The sequence below is a fragment of the Talpa occidentalis genome, unplaced genomic scaffold (assembly GCF_014898055.3).
Source record: "Talpa occidentalis isolate TD23 unplaced genomic scaffold, MPIMG_talOcc4v2.1 talOcc4.7, whole genome shotgun sequence".
Classification (NCBI taxonomy): Eukaryota; Metazoa; Chordata; class Mammalia; order Eulipotyphla; family Talpidae; genus Talpa; species Talpa occidentalis.
Genome location: NW_023605083.1, coordinates 88968472 through 88983467, shown reverse-complemented (window position 1 = coordinate 88983467; position 14996 = coordinate 88968472). Strand labels below are relative to the sequence as shown.

General features: G+C 46.2%; 1 protein-coding gene across 1 annotated transcript in view; it reads right to left on the bottom strand.

The window, feature by feature from the left end:
• PITPNM3 (PITPNM family member 3) overlaps positions 1 to 14996 on the bottom strand; it is a 91184-nt gene that overhangs the window by 57505 nt on the left and 18683 nt on the right. Inside the window, exon 3 of the mRNA XM_037491624.1 lies at positions 5614 to 5721. Coding sequence (XP_037347521.1) covers positions 5614 to 5721 — 108 coding nt within the window. The remainder of the gene's footprint in view (positions 1 to 5613; positions 5722 to 14996) is intronic.

Sequence of the window (14996 nt, the reverse complement as noted above, 5' to 3'; positions counted from 1 at the left end):
CAATCAGAGAAGATGAAAATGTAAAGATGAATGTTTAAAAAGAAAGAAAAGGAAAACGTGCCACAGAATTCACCAGAAGAATGGTTAACAGCTAAAGAAGAGAAAATTGGTGAACTTGGTTAGGCTCAAACTAAGGAATGTTTCCAGATACCAGAATAGATCAGGAAATAAGAAAAGGAAAGGTCAGACAAGACTCCTATAAATTTTGTAAGGAGAAAACAGAGAATCTCTTGAAGAAATAATGAAAAGAAAACATCGCCATGTACCAGGTGCAGAGACAATAAACTAAACCCTTTATTGCAAATATTCTTTGTGATTTCAGAATACATAGAATAAAGATTGTTAAATTTACTGCTTCAAGAAGAGAGAAAAACAGATTACTCTCCAGTTTACCTCAGACTTCTCACCACTGACACTAAATGAAGAAGACCATGAGGAAAATCTTCAAAGATAGTCAGAAACATTATTCTGAGTGCAGGCAAACTTACATTCAAATGAGAAGGCAAAGTAAAGACATGTTTAGAAATGCAAGGATTTAGAAAGTGACTATCCAACAGCCTAAAAGAACTGTTTGAGGAAATAAATACTCTAGTAAAAAGAGGAAGTAAATCCAACAGGAAGTCATAGAATTTATAAAACAGCAGTTAGAACTATACAATAAAAAGGGTGAATTTTATGGAATGTAAATCATACCTCAATAAACTTAACTGAAGAGGAATGAGTAGGAGGAAGGGGGAGGAAATTACAGCATTACAGTCAGGATCAAAGTCTGCTGCCCCTCCCGCTACTCAGCTTCCACCTGAAGACCCCATGCCATGCAATATAATAAGAAAAATAAATAAGCAGTGTGAAAATTGGCAGGGATATAGCTTTTAAGATTTGCAAACAATATAACTCTCTACCTAGAAAACCCAAGAGAGCAACTGTTAGAACTAATAAGAAAATTCAGCCAAGTTGCAAGATTGCAAAGACAAATGTTTCGAATATGTAGCAAACAAATAATTTACATCCAGAATATATGTAAAGAACTCCTAAAAGTCAATAAGAAAAACAAATAATCTAATAGAAGATTAGCAAAAAGCATGCTTGAAAAATTCAATAAAACAGAAAATAGGATTGGCCAACACATTTATGAAAAGTTGATCCATCTCACTAGCAATCAAATAAGGAAAAAAAAAAGAAAATATAGTTACCCACCAATCAGGTAAAATTTTAAAGTTTGTTAATATCAAGTGTGGTAACACTGTGGGAGAATGGATGAAAAAAATCCACAGTTGGCATGAATATGAATTTGCATATTTTTTTTGAAAACTGTTTAGCCGTATCTATTATAATCTTAAATCTTAACCTATGTAGCATTGCTTAACTGATGAAAAATTCCAAAGTAAAGAATATTATAGTAAAGGTAAAAAGAATGAGTTGAATCTATGTATATTCATATTAAAAACTCTCAAAGATCAGGTGTTAAATGAAAGAACAAGTGTATCTGGGGCACTAACCTCTAATAAGATCCCTCTCTGGAGATACAATTTACAATTTATAAACTCTGAAGTGAGGTCTGCAAATGCTAAGGGAGACTGGTTTTGTTTGTTTTGCTTTGTTTTATAATAAGAATGTGTTCAAAAAATAAAGAGGATATTTGTACACCAATGTTCATAACAGTGTTATTCACAATAGCCAAAACGTAGAAACGTGCATCAAAGATATGGGATGACAAGGATGTGGTATATCCATACAATGGAATATTATACAGCCTATAAAAGGATGGAAATCCTATCACAGGATATAACATGGATGAACTTCAAAGACATCACGCTAAGTGAAACGAGCCATACATAAAAAGTCAAATACTACAGGATTCTACTTATGAGGGAGCTAGAGTGGTCAAGTGCATAGGAACAGAATGTAAAATGGTGGTTACCAGACACCTGGGGGAGAGGGGGGTGATGGGTTGTCATTAATAACTTCAGTTTGGGGTGAAGAAAAAGTTCTAGAAATGGACAGTGGTGGTGGCTACACAACAATATAAATGTACTCAATGCCATACAATTTAAAAATATTAAAAATAACAAGAGAAACAATTGAATAATAATAATAATAAATGAGGCAACTGAACTGGGGCTAAAAGATTCCTTTCCATTAAAATACTGGGCAACATATTACCAAAAATGTAAATATATAACCAAGCTCAAAATAAAGACTGGCTGAAACAAAGAGAGACTTACAATTCAGAGATGACAACAGAAGCTGACATAGAGGAGACACAGGGAGACTCAGACAGCGAGAGACCCTAGGACTAGAGGTTGAAAACGATGTTGTTAACCATGGACCGAGAGGAGCTGCAGTGGCACTGCCTGGACAGTGGGGCGCCTTAAAGGACTCCTCCACCCAAAAAGGAACTTGAAAGAAATCTCCTTTGGGGAAACAGCAAAGAAACCATTCACAGACAGTGAGAAAGAAAAAAGTCACACATGAGTAATTAAAACCCTAAGCCTGTGCCACAGACGGGTGTGGGGGTCTAAATTTATACCACTTGTGGAGACTGGAAACACTAAACTGTGAATTTAGCATATGAAATGTCCAAGATTAGTGAAACACCAGGCCCAGCAGAAATACAAGACCAGTCTCTATCAGGACATTCACAACCTAGAGGTCCAAGATTCCCATAGAAAAAAGAGCAAGGCAAGGGGAGTACCCAAGATGAGTGCACAATAAAAAATAAAGAAACAAAACACGAGGTGCAGTGAGTACATGAGGGCACACACACACCCGGATTAGCACCCACAGACGTGGAGATGACAGATCGGTCTAAGAGCCTGTGCAACATATGCTCTAAGTGACTGAGAAGATCAAGACAGAATATAGGACATAAGTAAGTTTCAGAGAAGGAAGCTCAGCTTCCGTGGGCACTTGGAGAGCGTGAAGTCTTGGCCATCCAGGTGGAGGTAAGGAGGCTACTGGAGCCCAGGAGAGCAGCTTCTGCTGCCATTGCACTTGGAGGTCGACCTGGGGGGGGGGGTCAGTGTGGCTGGCACGGGGGTGAAGCATGAGACCTGGTCTCTGGAGTGAGTCCCACATTGAAGGGTAGGTATTTAAAGGAGGCAGGAGTAGAGCTGGATCGGTAACACCAATTTCAAATGCAGCCTTTTCCAGGAAGCATTTTCAGAACTTCCTCTCCCTAAAATAGTCTCCAGCACCCCTCTCCTAAGACCTCTACTCAGCCTGTCTTATTCCAAGGTAATCTCGGCTGTGACTGTGCCCTAAAGGGTGGCAGCGCCAGCCTGCTCATCTGTACTGCCTCCACATCTAGCACAGCCTGAGGCCCAGAGTGGCTCCAGAAATGATTGTGGAAATGGATGCAATTAATGTGTGTGTTCTGTCGTTTCATGGGAATCATATTTTGAATCCACAGAGGAAGGAGATTCAGGAGTTGGAAACAGCTGGTTTCCTCTCTCCTGCTCCATCTTCTCTCTCTCCTCCTGCTCCCCATGCTGTACTGGGAGAGACAGCATCAACACCAGGAAGCGGTTGCTAGAGCTGTGCTTGTGCAATAGCTTCCATTCTTCTGTCATCTTCCCTCATTATGATGAGCTGTTACTGGATGCACTGTGCAAGTGTTAGCTCATTGAATCCCCACAACTTTTGTGTTAAGCCTCACTGTGCAGATGATGAAACTGAGGTTCTGAGAAATGACTTCCCCTGGTCATGAAGCTCCAGAATGGCAGGACCAAGGTCCACATCCAGACTTCTTGGGCCCCAAAGTCACTGTTTCACCCTCTCCTGTCCATCTCCCTCTGGTTCCTTCTCCACAGCCACTGCCCTCCTCTCCTAGCTCACACTGTGTCTCCCTCATCCCCTCCTTAGCTCACTGTGTCTGAGTCACACAATTCTTTGGCAGGCAGTGGGGATGGGGGGGGGGGGACAGGGATGTCCAGATGGGTGGTGAGCCTGGATTTGTCTTTTTGTGGCTACCAAGCACTGTCCTAGGGCAAGACCTGAAATCTATGAGCCCCTCTGGGCCCCCTACAGGGTCCTGGAAGAAGAAGCACAGACAAGGGGTCCATCTGCAAATGTGTGACTGGAAAGACAGGAAAATTGTCTCTGGAGTGGCTTTGGGGGCCAGATTCAGAGTCTTCCCTTCCTGTGACTATGGTAGCTCAGAGAACCCTTTCCTTTAAGATCCTGAGTTTCTTACACCTGACAATGCAGGGGCTCAGAACTATACCTCGCCTCAGTTGAGCACAAGCATAGGAGAGGAGGCCCTGGTCTGGGAGCAGGGAGACTGGAGATCAGAGCATGATGCCGTCAGTAATTTTGAGGATCTTGGGAAAGATGCAGCTTCTCTAAGCCTTGGGTTCCTTGCTTGTAAAATAGAACAGCCATCCCAAGCCCATTTATTCCTGAGGATGGATGTTCTGGCATAGGAAGGGTTCTGAATCAAGGCGGCAAGGGTGAGGGGTGAGAAAAGGAGCAGATGCCAACACCAAGATGGTCATTCTTTTGGGCTGAGCCAGGACCCTCTCACTGAAAAACTCCTGATAGGATGACCTTATCCAGTCATCCTATCTAACTGAGAAATAATGGGGCCAGGAGAGAAAGAAAAAGGGTAGATGAAGGGAAGTAGGAGGAGTGATACATGAGGTGGGGAGGTGACAATGAAAAACCGACCTAAGGATAACAGGTGCAGAGGTTAACACCCTGAATCCTAGATAGTGTTCCAGCCCCAACTCTGTTCTTCATTCCAGAATGACCTCAATCCAATACGGCCTCTTTCTGAGCCTCATTTCCCCCATATGTCATCTCAGACATTTATGACCTCCTCAGTGACATCCTCCACTTTCAAAGCCTAGATCCATAGCTCCATTGTCAGGAAACCATCCTTGAGTCAGCCTCTCCTGCCTCCCTCTAAAAGCCCTGCCTCTCCATTCTAGGTCCAAAAACTTTCCACCCAAGCCTGGCCCCTATGTCCTGACTTATACTATGTCACAGATCACAAGGTAGAGTCCACAGCTGAATTATTGTCAGTCCCTCCAACCAAGCAGTATTACACAATAGTTGTCCAAATAATGTTCTGTTAGAGATGCAAAATGTTCACATGAACAGACAGATGCATGCCTAAAGGATAAGTTTGATTTTTGTGCTGACTATGCTCCTGCTCAAAACTCACCTCCATAAAAAGTGTCCTGGATTAATCCCCAGGCACATCTCCCCTCCAGCTATTCAGACAAAGGAAGTTATAATTCTCCACTGCTGCCCCTCTCCCCTGTCCCTTCTGGAAAGATCCTCCAGTTGCAACTCTACTCTGACTTACAGATTCCAACACTATAGGCTTTGTAAACCAAAGAACTTGGACTCCCATGCTTCCCCATCCTATGACCAAGGGAGCTCTGTTGAATTACTTTGGAGTCATCTACTACAGAAATTCCCCACAGAAGTGCCCCTGGGGTTCCTGTGGGTAACAGAGTTTAGGGTCACAGATTCAGGTTAAGAGAGGTGGCCAGACAGATAGATGATTTGAAAGAAGAACCAAGTCCTATTCCCAAATTTCCAGCACTTGAACCCACTCTGTAACATGCATGTGTACACATCCCGGTTATAACAAAAGAATCTCACCTTGATGTTCCTCCAGCTTCCCCATGGTCTCAATCTGCTCCACCAGGTCATTTGAATTCCACTGGCTCATCCCAATGAGGATGGCGTTCTTCCCCTCAGCCATCTCCTCTGTTGGCAAAAGAAGAGATTGACATGAGCAGGCAGGACTGGGTGTAGGTAACCCTAACAGGAAATTCTATCTGAAAGAGTACTTATTTCTTCCTTTGAATTGACAGTACTATAGTTATAGACAGCTAGGAGGCATTCAGGAATTTTTCACTATAAGAAGTCACAGTTATTGCACCCTAATGGACCCCTACATGTTATCACAAAAAGGGAACAGCCGTGAGAGAGGCTGAAAACCCAAAGAAGACTCCACATTTAGCACTAACAGCAGTATTTATTGAAAGTCAGTGTGTTGGGAAGAAAAATCAAAACCTTCCATTTGCTAGCAGTTGTTTTTGGGTTTTTTTGGGGTTTTTTTGCAGGGAGGTGTGGGGATTAAGAGGACTGAACCTGTTTTTCCATCAGTAAAATGGTACTGACAATGTCTAACTCACAGATTTGTTGGAAAGACTAAAGGTATAATAGGTATAGAGGTCTTGGTGCACAGGGGGTGCTCCTGGATGAGAAACAGAATGGTTATTTCTTCATAAGAAGTGAGTTGCCATCAGTATTTGAAAGGAAGGATTTGAGGGGCACAGGAGCAACTCTAGAATAACCAGGAGAACAAAAGCCTGTGCCTCTCAGCAAGCCTTAAACTTGTGGAACCCTTACCCCATGTCTAAGTTTTATGAGCCTCTTAATGCCTCCCTCACTCCTCCCTCAACCCTGTCTCTAGTCTTCCCCTTTCCCAGCATGAGCTTAGTGATTACTCTTGGAGGAACTGGTCAGGCCATATTCCCTAACCACCCTTAACACAAACCCTTGGGTACCTAAACACCAACTCCATGCACCTGGTACAATCCTTCATCCAAGCAAGGGATAGCTCCTGAAAGCAACCTACAGGAATGCCTCCCTTTCTGGTGAAAACTACATCCCATAAAAAACCTCCTGGATTAATTCCAACCACATTGTTTTAAAAGAGATAGGACTTCCTGGTGAATAGTATGGTGTTCTCCCTCATAAAACAGACATTAAATGGTACTGGGGAGAGTCCTCAAGCTCATGATAGCCAAGAATAAAGAAATGAGACTCATTTCACTGCCAAAGAACTTTACAGAGCAGATGGAACCAATATGGTGGATCTGAAGCTAGGGGAGCTGTCCAGAGTCCTGAATCACTCTTGCGCTCAATAACGCAGACCTCCTCCTGTCTTATTTATCTGATTTATTGAACAATATTTATCAAATCTTTAGTACACGCTGAGATTGTTATGGGTGATTTAAAAATATTAATTCACTTAGTTCTCATAACAATACTTAAAAGGTACAATGGCTATTATTTCCATATTATAATCAAGGAAACTGAAGCATGGGAAGTTCAGCAACTTGCCTAAGGTCACTGGCTAGAGCCAGAATTTAAAGCCAGATACACTATTGTAGAAGTCTCTAGGTTCTGTCTTCCTGATGGTCTGCCCTGGACATCCTGGATTGGCTGCCCAGTGCTCCAGCCAGGCACCACACACACCCACACAATTTCCTGAGCACAATGTGCTCCATCTGGGCACTGGTTCATGGCCCTAGGCAGCACTGTGGTCTGGAAAGAGGCCCGAATGGATTCCAATACATACTCTGCAACATGTGAACCTGTGCTTTTGCCATGCCCCTCAACTATTTCTGCTTCCTTTTCTTTTAAATGGGAATAACAATGATGGTTCTACAGCTCTTTCAGCAAGTGGTTATAAGGGGAAATGCTACTGTAAATTTGAAAAAAATACACATGCCAAAATGTCAGGCAGTATTGCTCTTGGGAAAGCAGGACCGGGAAGGGATAAAGAGCTCAGTTGTCTGCTCTCAATCCCAGATCCGCCATCTGCTAGCTCTCTGACCTTGGACAGTAACCTCAGCTTTGTGAGCTCCTGTTTCCTCATCTATAATATGCTATCATAGTAGTGCCTATGTTATCGGGTTGCTGTAAGGATTGTAAGGATTAGATGAAATAATGCAGGTGAAGTGTTCGCAAGCACATCTAGCACACAGTAAGAGCACAGATGGGGATAACAGCACAGACAACACCCTCACCACCACCCAAGGAGCTTGTGCTGCTCTGCCCAACACTTTTCCTGGTTATACGGATGACCCTCTGTCTTTCCCTCTTGGCCTTGTGTCTGTCTTCCTAGCAAATACATCTTCCTCTCTCAGACTCTCACGCATTCCTCTCACACGTCAAGTCCAGCCCACTCTCACTAGATCTGACCTGGTTAGATCCCTTTCTGTTTATCTGTCTCTCTTGGTGCTTGTATTTCTGCCCCTGGAGCACAGGGGGTGCTCATGGATGAGAAACAGCATGGTTATTCCTTCACAAGAAGTGAGTTGCCATCAGTATTTGAAAGGACCAGGATTTGAGGGGCACAGGAGCAACTCTAGAATAACCAGGAGAACAAAAGCCTGTGCCTCTCAGCAAGCCTTAAACTTGTGGAACCCTTAGCCCATGTCTCAGCTTTATGAGCCTCTTAATGCCCCCTCACTCCTCACTCAACCCTGTTTCTAATCTTCCCCTTTCCCAGCATGAGCTTAGTGATTACTCTTGGGGGAACTGGTGGGGCCACATTCCCTAACCACCCTTAACACGAACCCTTGGGTACCTACACACCAACTCCATGCACCTGGTGCAATCCTTCATCCCAGAGAGGGATAGCTCCTGAAAGCAACCCACAGGAATGCCTCCCTTTCTGGTGAAAACTACATCCCAGAAAAAGCCTCCTGGATTAATTCCAACCACATTGTTTTAAAAGAGATAGGCCTTCCTGATGAACAGGAAGGTCTCATGCACACCCCCAACTCTGGCTCTCTCCCTATCCCAGTATCTATCTCTCCTCCTCTCTTCGTAGGTATGTTTCTGTCTTAACCTTTGTCACTCTCTGGGTTCCTTTCCATTCTTTCTCTAGGTCCTTCAGAATCTCTCCACCCACGCAGCTCTTTCATCCTCTTTCTGGCCTTTCCCTCTCCTCCTGGGTCACTGTCTCCTTCAACTCTCTCTGATTCTCATTCTCTCTCTCTCTCTCTCTCTCTCTCTCTCTCTCTCTCTCTCTCTCTCTCTCTGTCGCTTGTGTGTGTGTCCATGTTCCTCTCTCCCATTCTCTGAATCTCTCTTGCTCTCTCCCCTCTGCTTTCTTGTATTTTTCCTGGCTTTCTTGGGCTTTCTGCCCCCCACCCTCTCTCTGTCTCCCCATCTTCTCCCTGATTCCCTCTCCTCAGACATGCTTTCTCTCTGTCCTTGGGTCTCTCCTGCCTCTGCTCTCAACATGCAGTCTTCATATCTTCATTCTGGCAACGATGGACTTGTCCCCTAAGGGGCTTTGAGAACACACACACACTGCACAAACCACACCACACCACACACACACACACACACAGAGAGAGAGAGAGGCAGCAGCTGAGATAGCTCCTTTTGTAGTTATCTGGGCAAACAGGGGAGTACATGGCTCTGCTCTGAATCTCTGCTCTACTTCCCCTCACTGTGGTATGTGCCTCCCAGCAGGGCTCAGAGGCCACAAAGGGCTCATTTCATCCTGGTTATTGATTTTGCTTTTTGTCTTCTGATGACTGTTCTTGGCATGCTAATTCTCCTCTCCAGTGACCTCTGGTGCAGACTAGCTTTTGCATCTATTTCACCCTCACTGGGCTCCATTCCCTACCCACATTGGGCACCGGGCCAAGCCTCACCCACAGCATCATAAGCCTTGAACCCAGACTGACTCTGACTCTGGTCAAAGCCTTGACACACCCTTTTCAGCACAACCTCAGAGGCCATTAAAAAAGCCTTTCCCCCCACCCAGAGGCCTTTGTTTCTGCTGACTCTACAGGACTCTCGAGCAGGGAGCCTCCTTGTCCTCTGGCAGGAAGGCTTTACCACCTGCTCACAGAGCTAAGAGCTTGGTCACCCTCCCTAGTCAGCCAGGCCAATGCCACCCGTCACCCCCACATCAGGTCCATGACACCCATCTCTCCAAGGACCTAAATATGCCTTACCCTTTGGCCTCTGGGATACAGGATTGCTAACTGCCTCCACACGGTTATCACCTCCATCTCACAACCAATGGCCACCACTACCACACTCCTCATCACATGGAGAGGTCCACTCTTGGCCCACCCTTGGAAGACTTCGGAGCCAGCTCCATGGCATTTGCTTTCCCACTTCCCTTCCCCCAGTGTTAGGGCGTGCCGGGGTCAGCAACACAAGTGTGTTTGCCTCAGGGAGGACTCTTTTGCCCAGCTTCACACAGTGACATCCTCCCGCTCCACTCTTACCCCTGTCACTTTACAGGAAGGGGCCTGAGTTGCAGGGGTGAAAGGCTTGTCTGAAGTCAGCCAGCAGCAGGTCAGCAGTCCAGTCCTGATGAGAAGCTGCATCTGCTGACCCAGACACCATGCTCTGTTTTCCTTCACTCAGTCCTTCATCTAGGAGAATCCCTCCTCCTCCTCCCGCCCCCAGAAGTGGGGCGCCCCATGCTTTGCTCTCTGTCAATTACCTAGAGTTAGATTTGCTGGGAAAGTAACCCTGGCTACACCCCCATGCCCACCCCTCCCCAATTTCACCCCCAGCTCTGCCAGTGTTGCCACCCTGCAACCTCCAGGGCCTGGCTGGCTTACGTATACTCATGGAGGGTAGAGAGGGTGCTATTTAGAGGCTGAAGGAAAATTCAAAAGCAAATATTCCCCATCGAAGTGAGACACTAGCTAATAGGGCTTTGCAAGGCCAGCTAAGAACTTCGTGGCATAGTTAGAGATTTTGAGGTGAAGTCTAGCACCCTATTTTCCAGATGCAGAGTTGCACAAATGGGCCAGGGTCCCACAGCACCTAAGGGGCAAGGCCGCCTGCTGGCTCAGGGTGCTATCTTCCAGCAGACAAGTTCACTGTAAGAGCCCGTGTCTGTGCCTAAATGCTTGGTGGGTTTTAAGACTCCTTTAATTGGACTAGTCACTGCATCTAAGCAGAAGGTGAAAGTTAAGGATGTGCCTCAATATTTTCTAAACAAAGGCATCCATTTTGCTATAAAAATGGACTAGAAATGACTTGTGCTTGGCACACCTGACCACATCCCCAGAAGAATTAATCTGACATCACAGTGCCACCCTAGCACCAGCCTCCATTCTAGGGATGGTGCTCCAGATGTTTGCATCTCCTCCTTAGAAGTCAGCATATCATGGTCAGGGACCACTGGAAATCTGGACTGTCCCTGCTCAGGTAGCTAAGCTCTTCTCATGCACAGTTTCTGGCCACACCGCCTGTCACCCAGCATCTCCATCACCCACACCGAAGCTCAGTCACTCAAGGCCCAGGCATGTTTCCATTCTGCAGGTCTATCCTGCACCTCTGAGTTCGGCCATCTCTGGGGCAGGACCACCCCCAAGTCTGGGCAGGAACACATCCAGAGGCACTGGGCCAGGTCTGCCCCTCCCTGCCTGTGGGGGCAGCTGGTGGATGGCACTTAGCAGGCACCTGGCTCACTCTCACCATGCCAGCCTCACATGAGCTGTTCCCATTGTCCAAAACACTGTTCCCCTAGATTCCCACATGGTTCACTTCTTGTTATTCAGTTCTCAGCTCAGGCTATATCCTCTGGGGTCTCCTGCAGTCCCCCATCACTGTCACACCACCTTATGTTACACTGAAGGGAGTTCCTCCATTTTTTAACAGCATTACTGAGTATCAACATTCGGTTAATTAGATATACTTAAAATCTGGTAAGTCTTCACAGATGCACACACCCATGAAACCACCACTCCCATCAAGATAGTGAACAGATATCTCTGACCCAGAAGTTTCCTCCTGTTCTTCCCAAGCATCCATCCCACCCCAACCAATCACCGGCATGCCCATCATGGTAGACTGGTTGGCATGCACTGGAGTCAGATGTAAGTGGAATTGTACAGCGTGTACTGTTTTTCAGTCTGACTCCCTTCACTCAGCATGATTATTTTGAAATACATCCATATTGCTGAGTGTATCAAAAGATGATTTCTTCTCATTGCTGAGAAAGTTTTCATTCCATGCATGTGCCACAGTTTGTTTATTCATTCCCGCTTATGTACATTTGGGTTGTTTTCAGTTTGGGGCTCTAACAAATAAAGCTGCTATGAACCGGCAAGAACCCATCTCTAGAGGGACAGGTGCTTTCTTTCCTCTTGGGCAAATACCTAGGGGTGGAAGGGCTGCTCATGAAGTAGCTTAGGACCATTAAAATCAGAAACCTCAAAATCTATTTTCCAAAATTGTTGAGCCATTGCATGTTCCCACCAGCAGGGCTGGAAAGTTCCAGCCCCTCCTAGCCTGCTCAGTCATCATCATCAGCCATTCTAGTAAGTCTGTTGTAGCTTTCATTGTCATTTTAATTTGCATCTGTCTAATGAGTAATGATGTGGAGCCTCTTTTTACTATTTGCCATTCACATATCGTCTTTGTTGAGATGTCTGTTCCTTTATGTTAATTTTATTTATGGTAATATATAAATGTATGAGTATAACATGGTCTGGCTTTGAAGTACACCCCTTCTGTGCCACCCTGGGTTTTCCTTCACTGTGCACACCAACCTTGGCAGAGCTGGGCCCTGGCTTCCCGGATATCCTTCAACTGTGCTAACAGAAGAGGGGTGATGTCTCCTCCAGTTCTGGAAGCCTGGACCCCATCTCCTAACCTGCAGCACCCAATCAGAGGCGTCAACCTTACATTCACAATCAGGGCCCCCCAGAGTCTCTGCTACAGGTCATGAACAATGAGTGTCTCTCATCCACCAGCACCACTGAGAGCTGGGTGAATGGGTTCGAGCTTACAGAACAAAGGGAGGGAAGCAGGCCCCAATTTCAGCAGTAAGTCAAAGAAAAGGCCAGTCTTGGACACTAAACTTCTGGCTTCTAGTATTTCTATCCCCACCTTGATATGTGATCTTAGAAGGTCCCTTCATATTCTGGCCTCAGTTTCCCCATCACTGCATTGAGAAGGAGGACAAAATGTTTCAGTTTAGCACTGACACCCAGTCATATAGCTCCCTGGCAGCTGGAGCTGGAAGGGCAGAGGTAGCTGGATGCAGGGTCCTGCGAGGCAGGGGCAGAGCCCCCACCCAGGTCTCCAGCCTGGAGAAGAGGACCCAGGGAACAGGAGCCAGGGATGTGGCCCTTCAAGTCATGCCCAGAAACCTGGACCCCCCACACTTGCCCCGGATATGACTGGTCTAGGTGGCTGGGTGGGACCTGAGCAGCTCCTGGGAGCAGAGGAGGACAGCGTCACTCTTGTTACCTCAAGTCAACAAACACACAATGGTGTTGTCCAGAGGTAGAACAGATAGGAGGTTGGGAGTTGACAATTCTGAGCTAAAGAGGATCCCAGCAGCCTGCGGGCAGAGCCCGAGGCTGAGGACTCCAGATGCTCTGGGATGTCTGGGAGAGTGCCAAGATGGGGAGCCAGGGGAGAGACAAGAGAGACAAGAGGGTCTGGGATGCCAGGGTGGGGGAGAAAAGGAAAGACAGAGGCAAGAAGAGAAGGAAGGAGAGGAGACAAAGGAGGGTATAAGAAGTGGTGCCGCCAACAGAAAAGGAGTGAGAGATGAGGATAATTGGGGAACTGCAGACAGAACGTTGAGACACGGGAGGGAGCCCTGAGGGGGGAGGCTGAGGTCAGCAAAGAGTGGGTGTTTCCACAGCTTATCACAGGAAAGCAGGTGAACAGCCCTGAGGGGTGGTTGACCCCCTGCCACACAGAGGCTTGGGCCTCAGCAGCAAGCCATCATCATCTGGCAATGCAGGGCCCTAATGAACTGCAAAAATATTTTAAATGAAAGTGTTCTAAGCATCAAAATATTGGAGCCATTGTTGTCACACTGTGGGTTAGTTGCTATGGAGAAACTCGTCCAGGCAGCATACTCCCACCAGATGCCAGGAGATCAGAAATGAGCCCCAAGTGGACTGGCTCAGGGTTAGCTTCAGGGAGGTTTGACATCCAGAGTCCAAAATGAGGGACGCTCCTCCAGCCAGGACTGCAACCCACCTCCCAACACGGCTTCCCTGAAAATCCCCTGATGTAGGTATTCTCCACTTTCAGAGCCACAGACCTCATAGGGAAACTGAGGCCCACAGAAGGTGAAAGACCTGCCCAAGATGACAGGACAAGTCAAGGGCATGGCTGCAGTCACCTTCCTGGGCCCTCCTCCAGGTCTAGACATCTTTCCAGCACAGTTGGCTTCTCTTTCAAGACCCTATTTAACCAGGTATTTCAAAACTGGCCCCATTTCAGCAAAAAGTCAACTCCTGAAATATGGGGATTTCACAGATGGGACCAAGCAGTCATGGGGGAAATGTGACCCTTCCTGGCTTGGAAAGGGGCCCATTGTGCTCCTCATCTACCCCCACCCAGCCCAGGTGAGCATGCCAATGAGGGTCCTCTCTCCTACCTTCCAGACAGACCCCAGCTCCCCCAGCCTCCATACCTGCCCTGCATGTTCTCACCTCTGAGCCTTTATGCAGTCTGCTCTCTCTACCTGAAATGCCCCCCAGTTCTGATGGAACCCTCTTCTCCAGTTCTGACAGAGATTTGCACCCTTGCCATGTCCTACATGCTAGTCAAGCTCAGCACTGAGCACAGAGCACATAACCTACTCACCATCTCTCATCTGAACAGCTACAATTGTTTTATTTATATATATATATATATATATATTTTTGAGGTAACATTGGTTTAAAATACCACATAAGTTTGAAGGGTAGAAGTTCACACCTCTGCAGTAGTAAGCTACTACACCATAGCCACTGCCTCTGGTAGCCTCAATCCTTCAGTCTAGGGTTTGTTTTGTCTGTTCCTTTGCTTTTTCTTTAAAGCAGAAAGACACCCTACTGGATGGGAGAAAACATTTGCACATCGCACCTCTGACAAGGGACAGAGATCCAAGATCTACAAAGAACTCATACAATTCAACAAAAAGAAAATAAATTGCGAACAAAATATGGGCAGAAGAGCTAACTAGTCACTTGTCCAAAGAAGACATACAAATGGCCAACAGGCACATGAAAAAAATCTTCATCCTCTGGGAAATGCAAATCAAAACCACAATGAGATCCCAGGCCCTATCAGACCCATGAGAACAGCCCCTATCAGAAAGACCAGAAACAAGTGTAGACAAGGAGGTGGAAATAAAGGAAGCTTCATATGCTGCTGATGGGAACAAAGACTCGTCCAGCCCCTAAGGAGAACGGTATGGAGGTGCCTCAAAATACTAAAAATCGGCCATTTTTAGTACCATTTGACCCAGC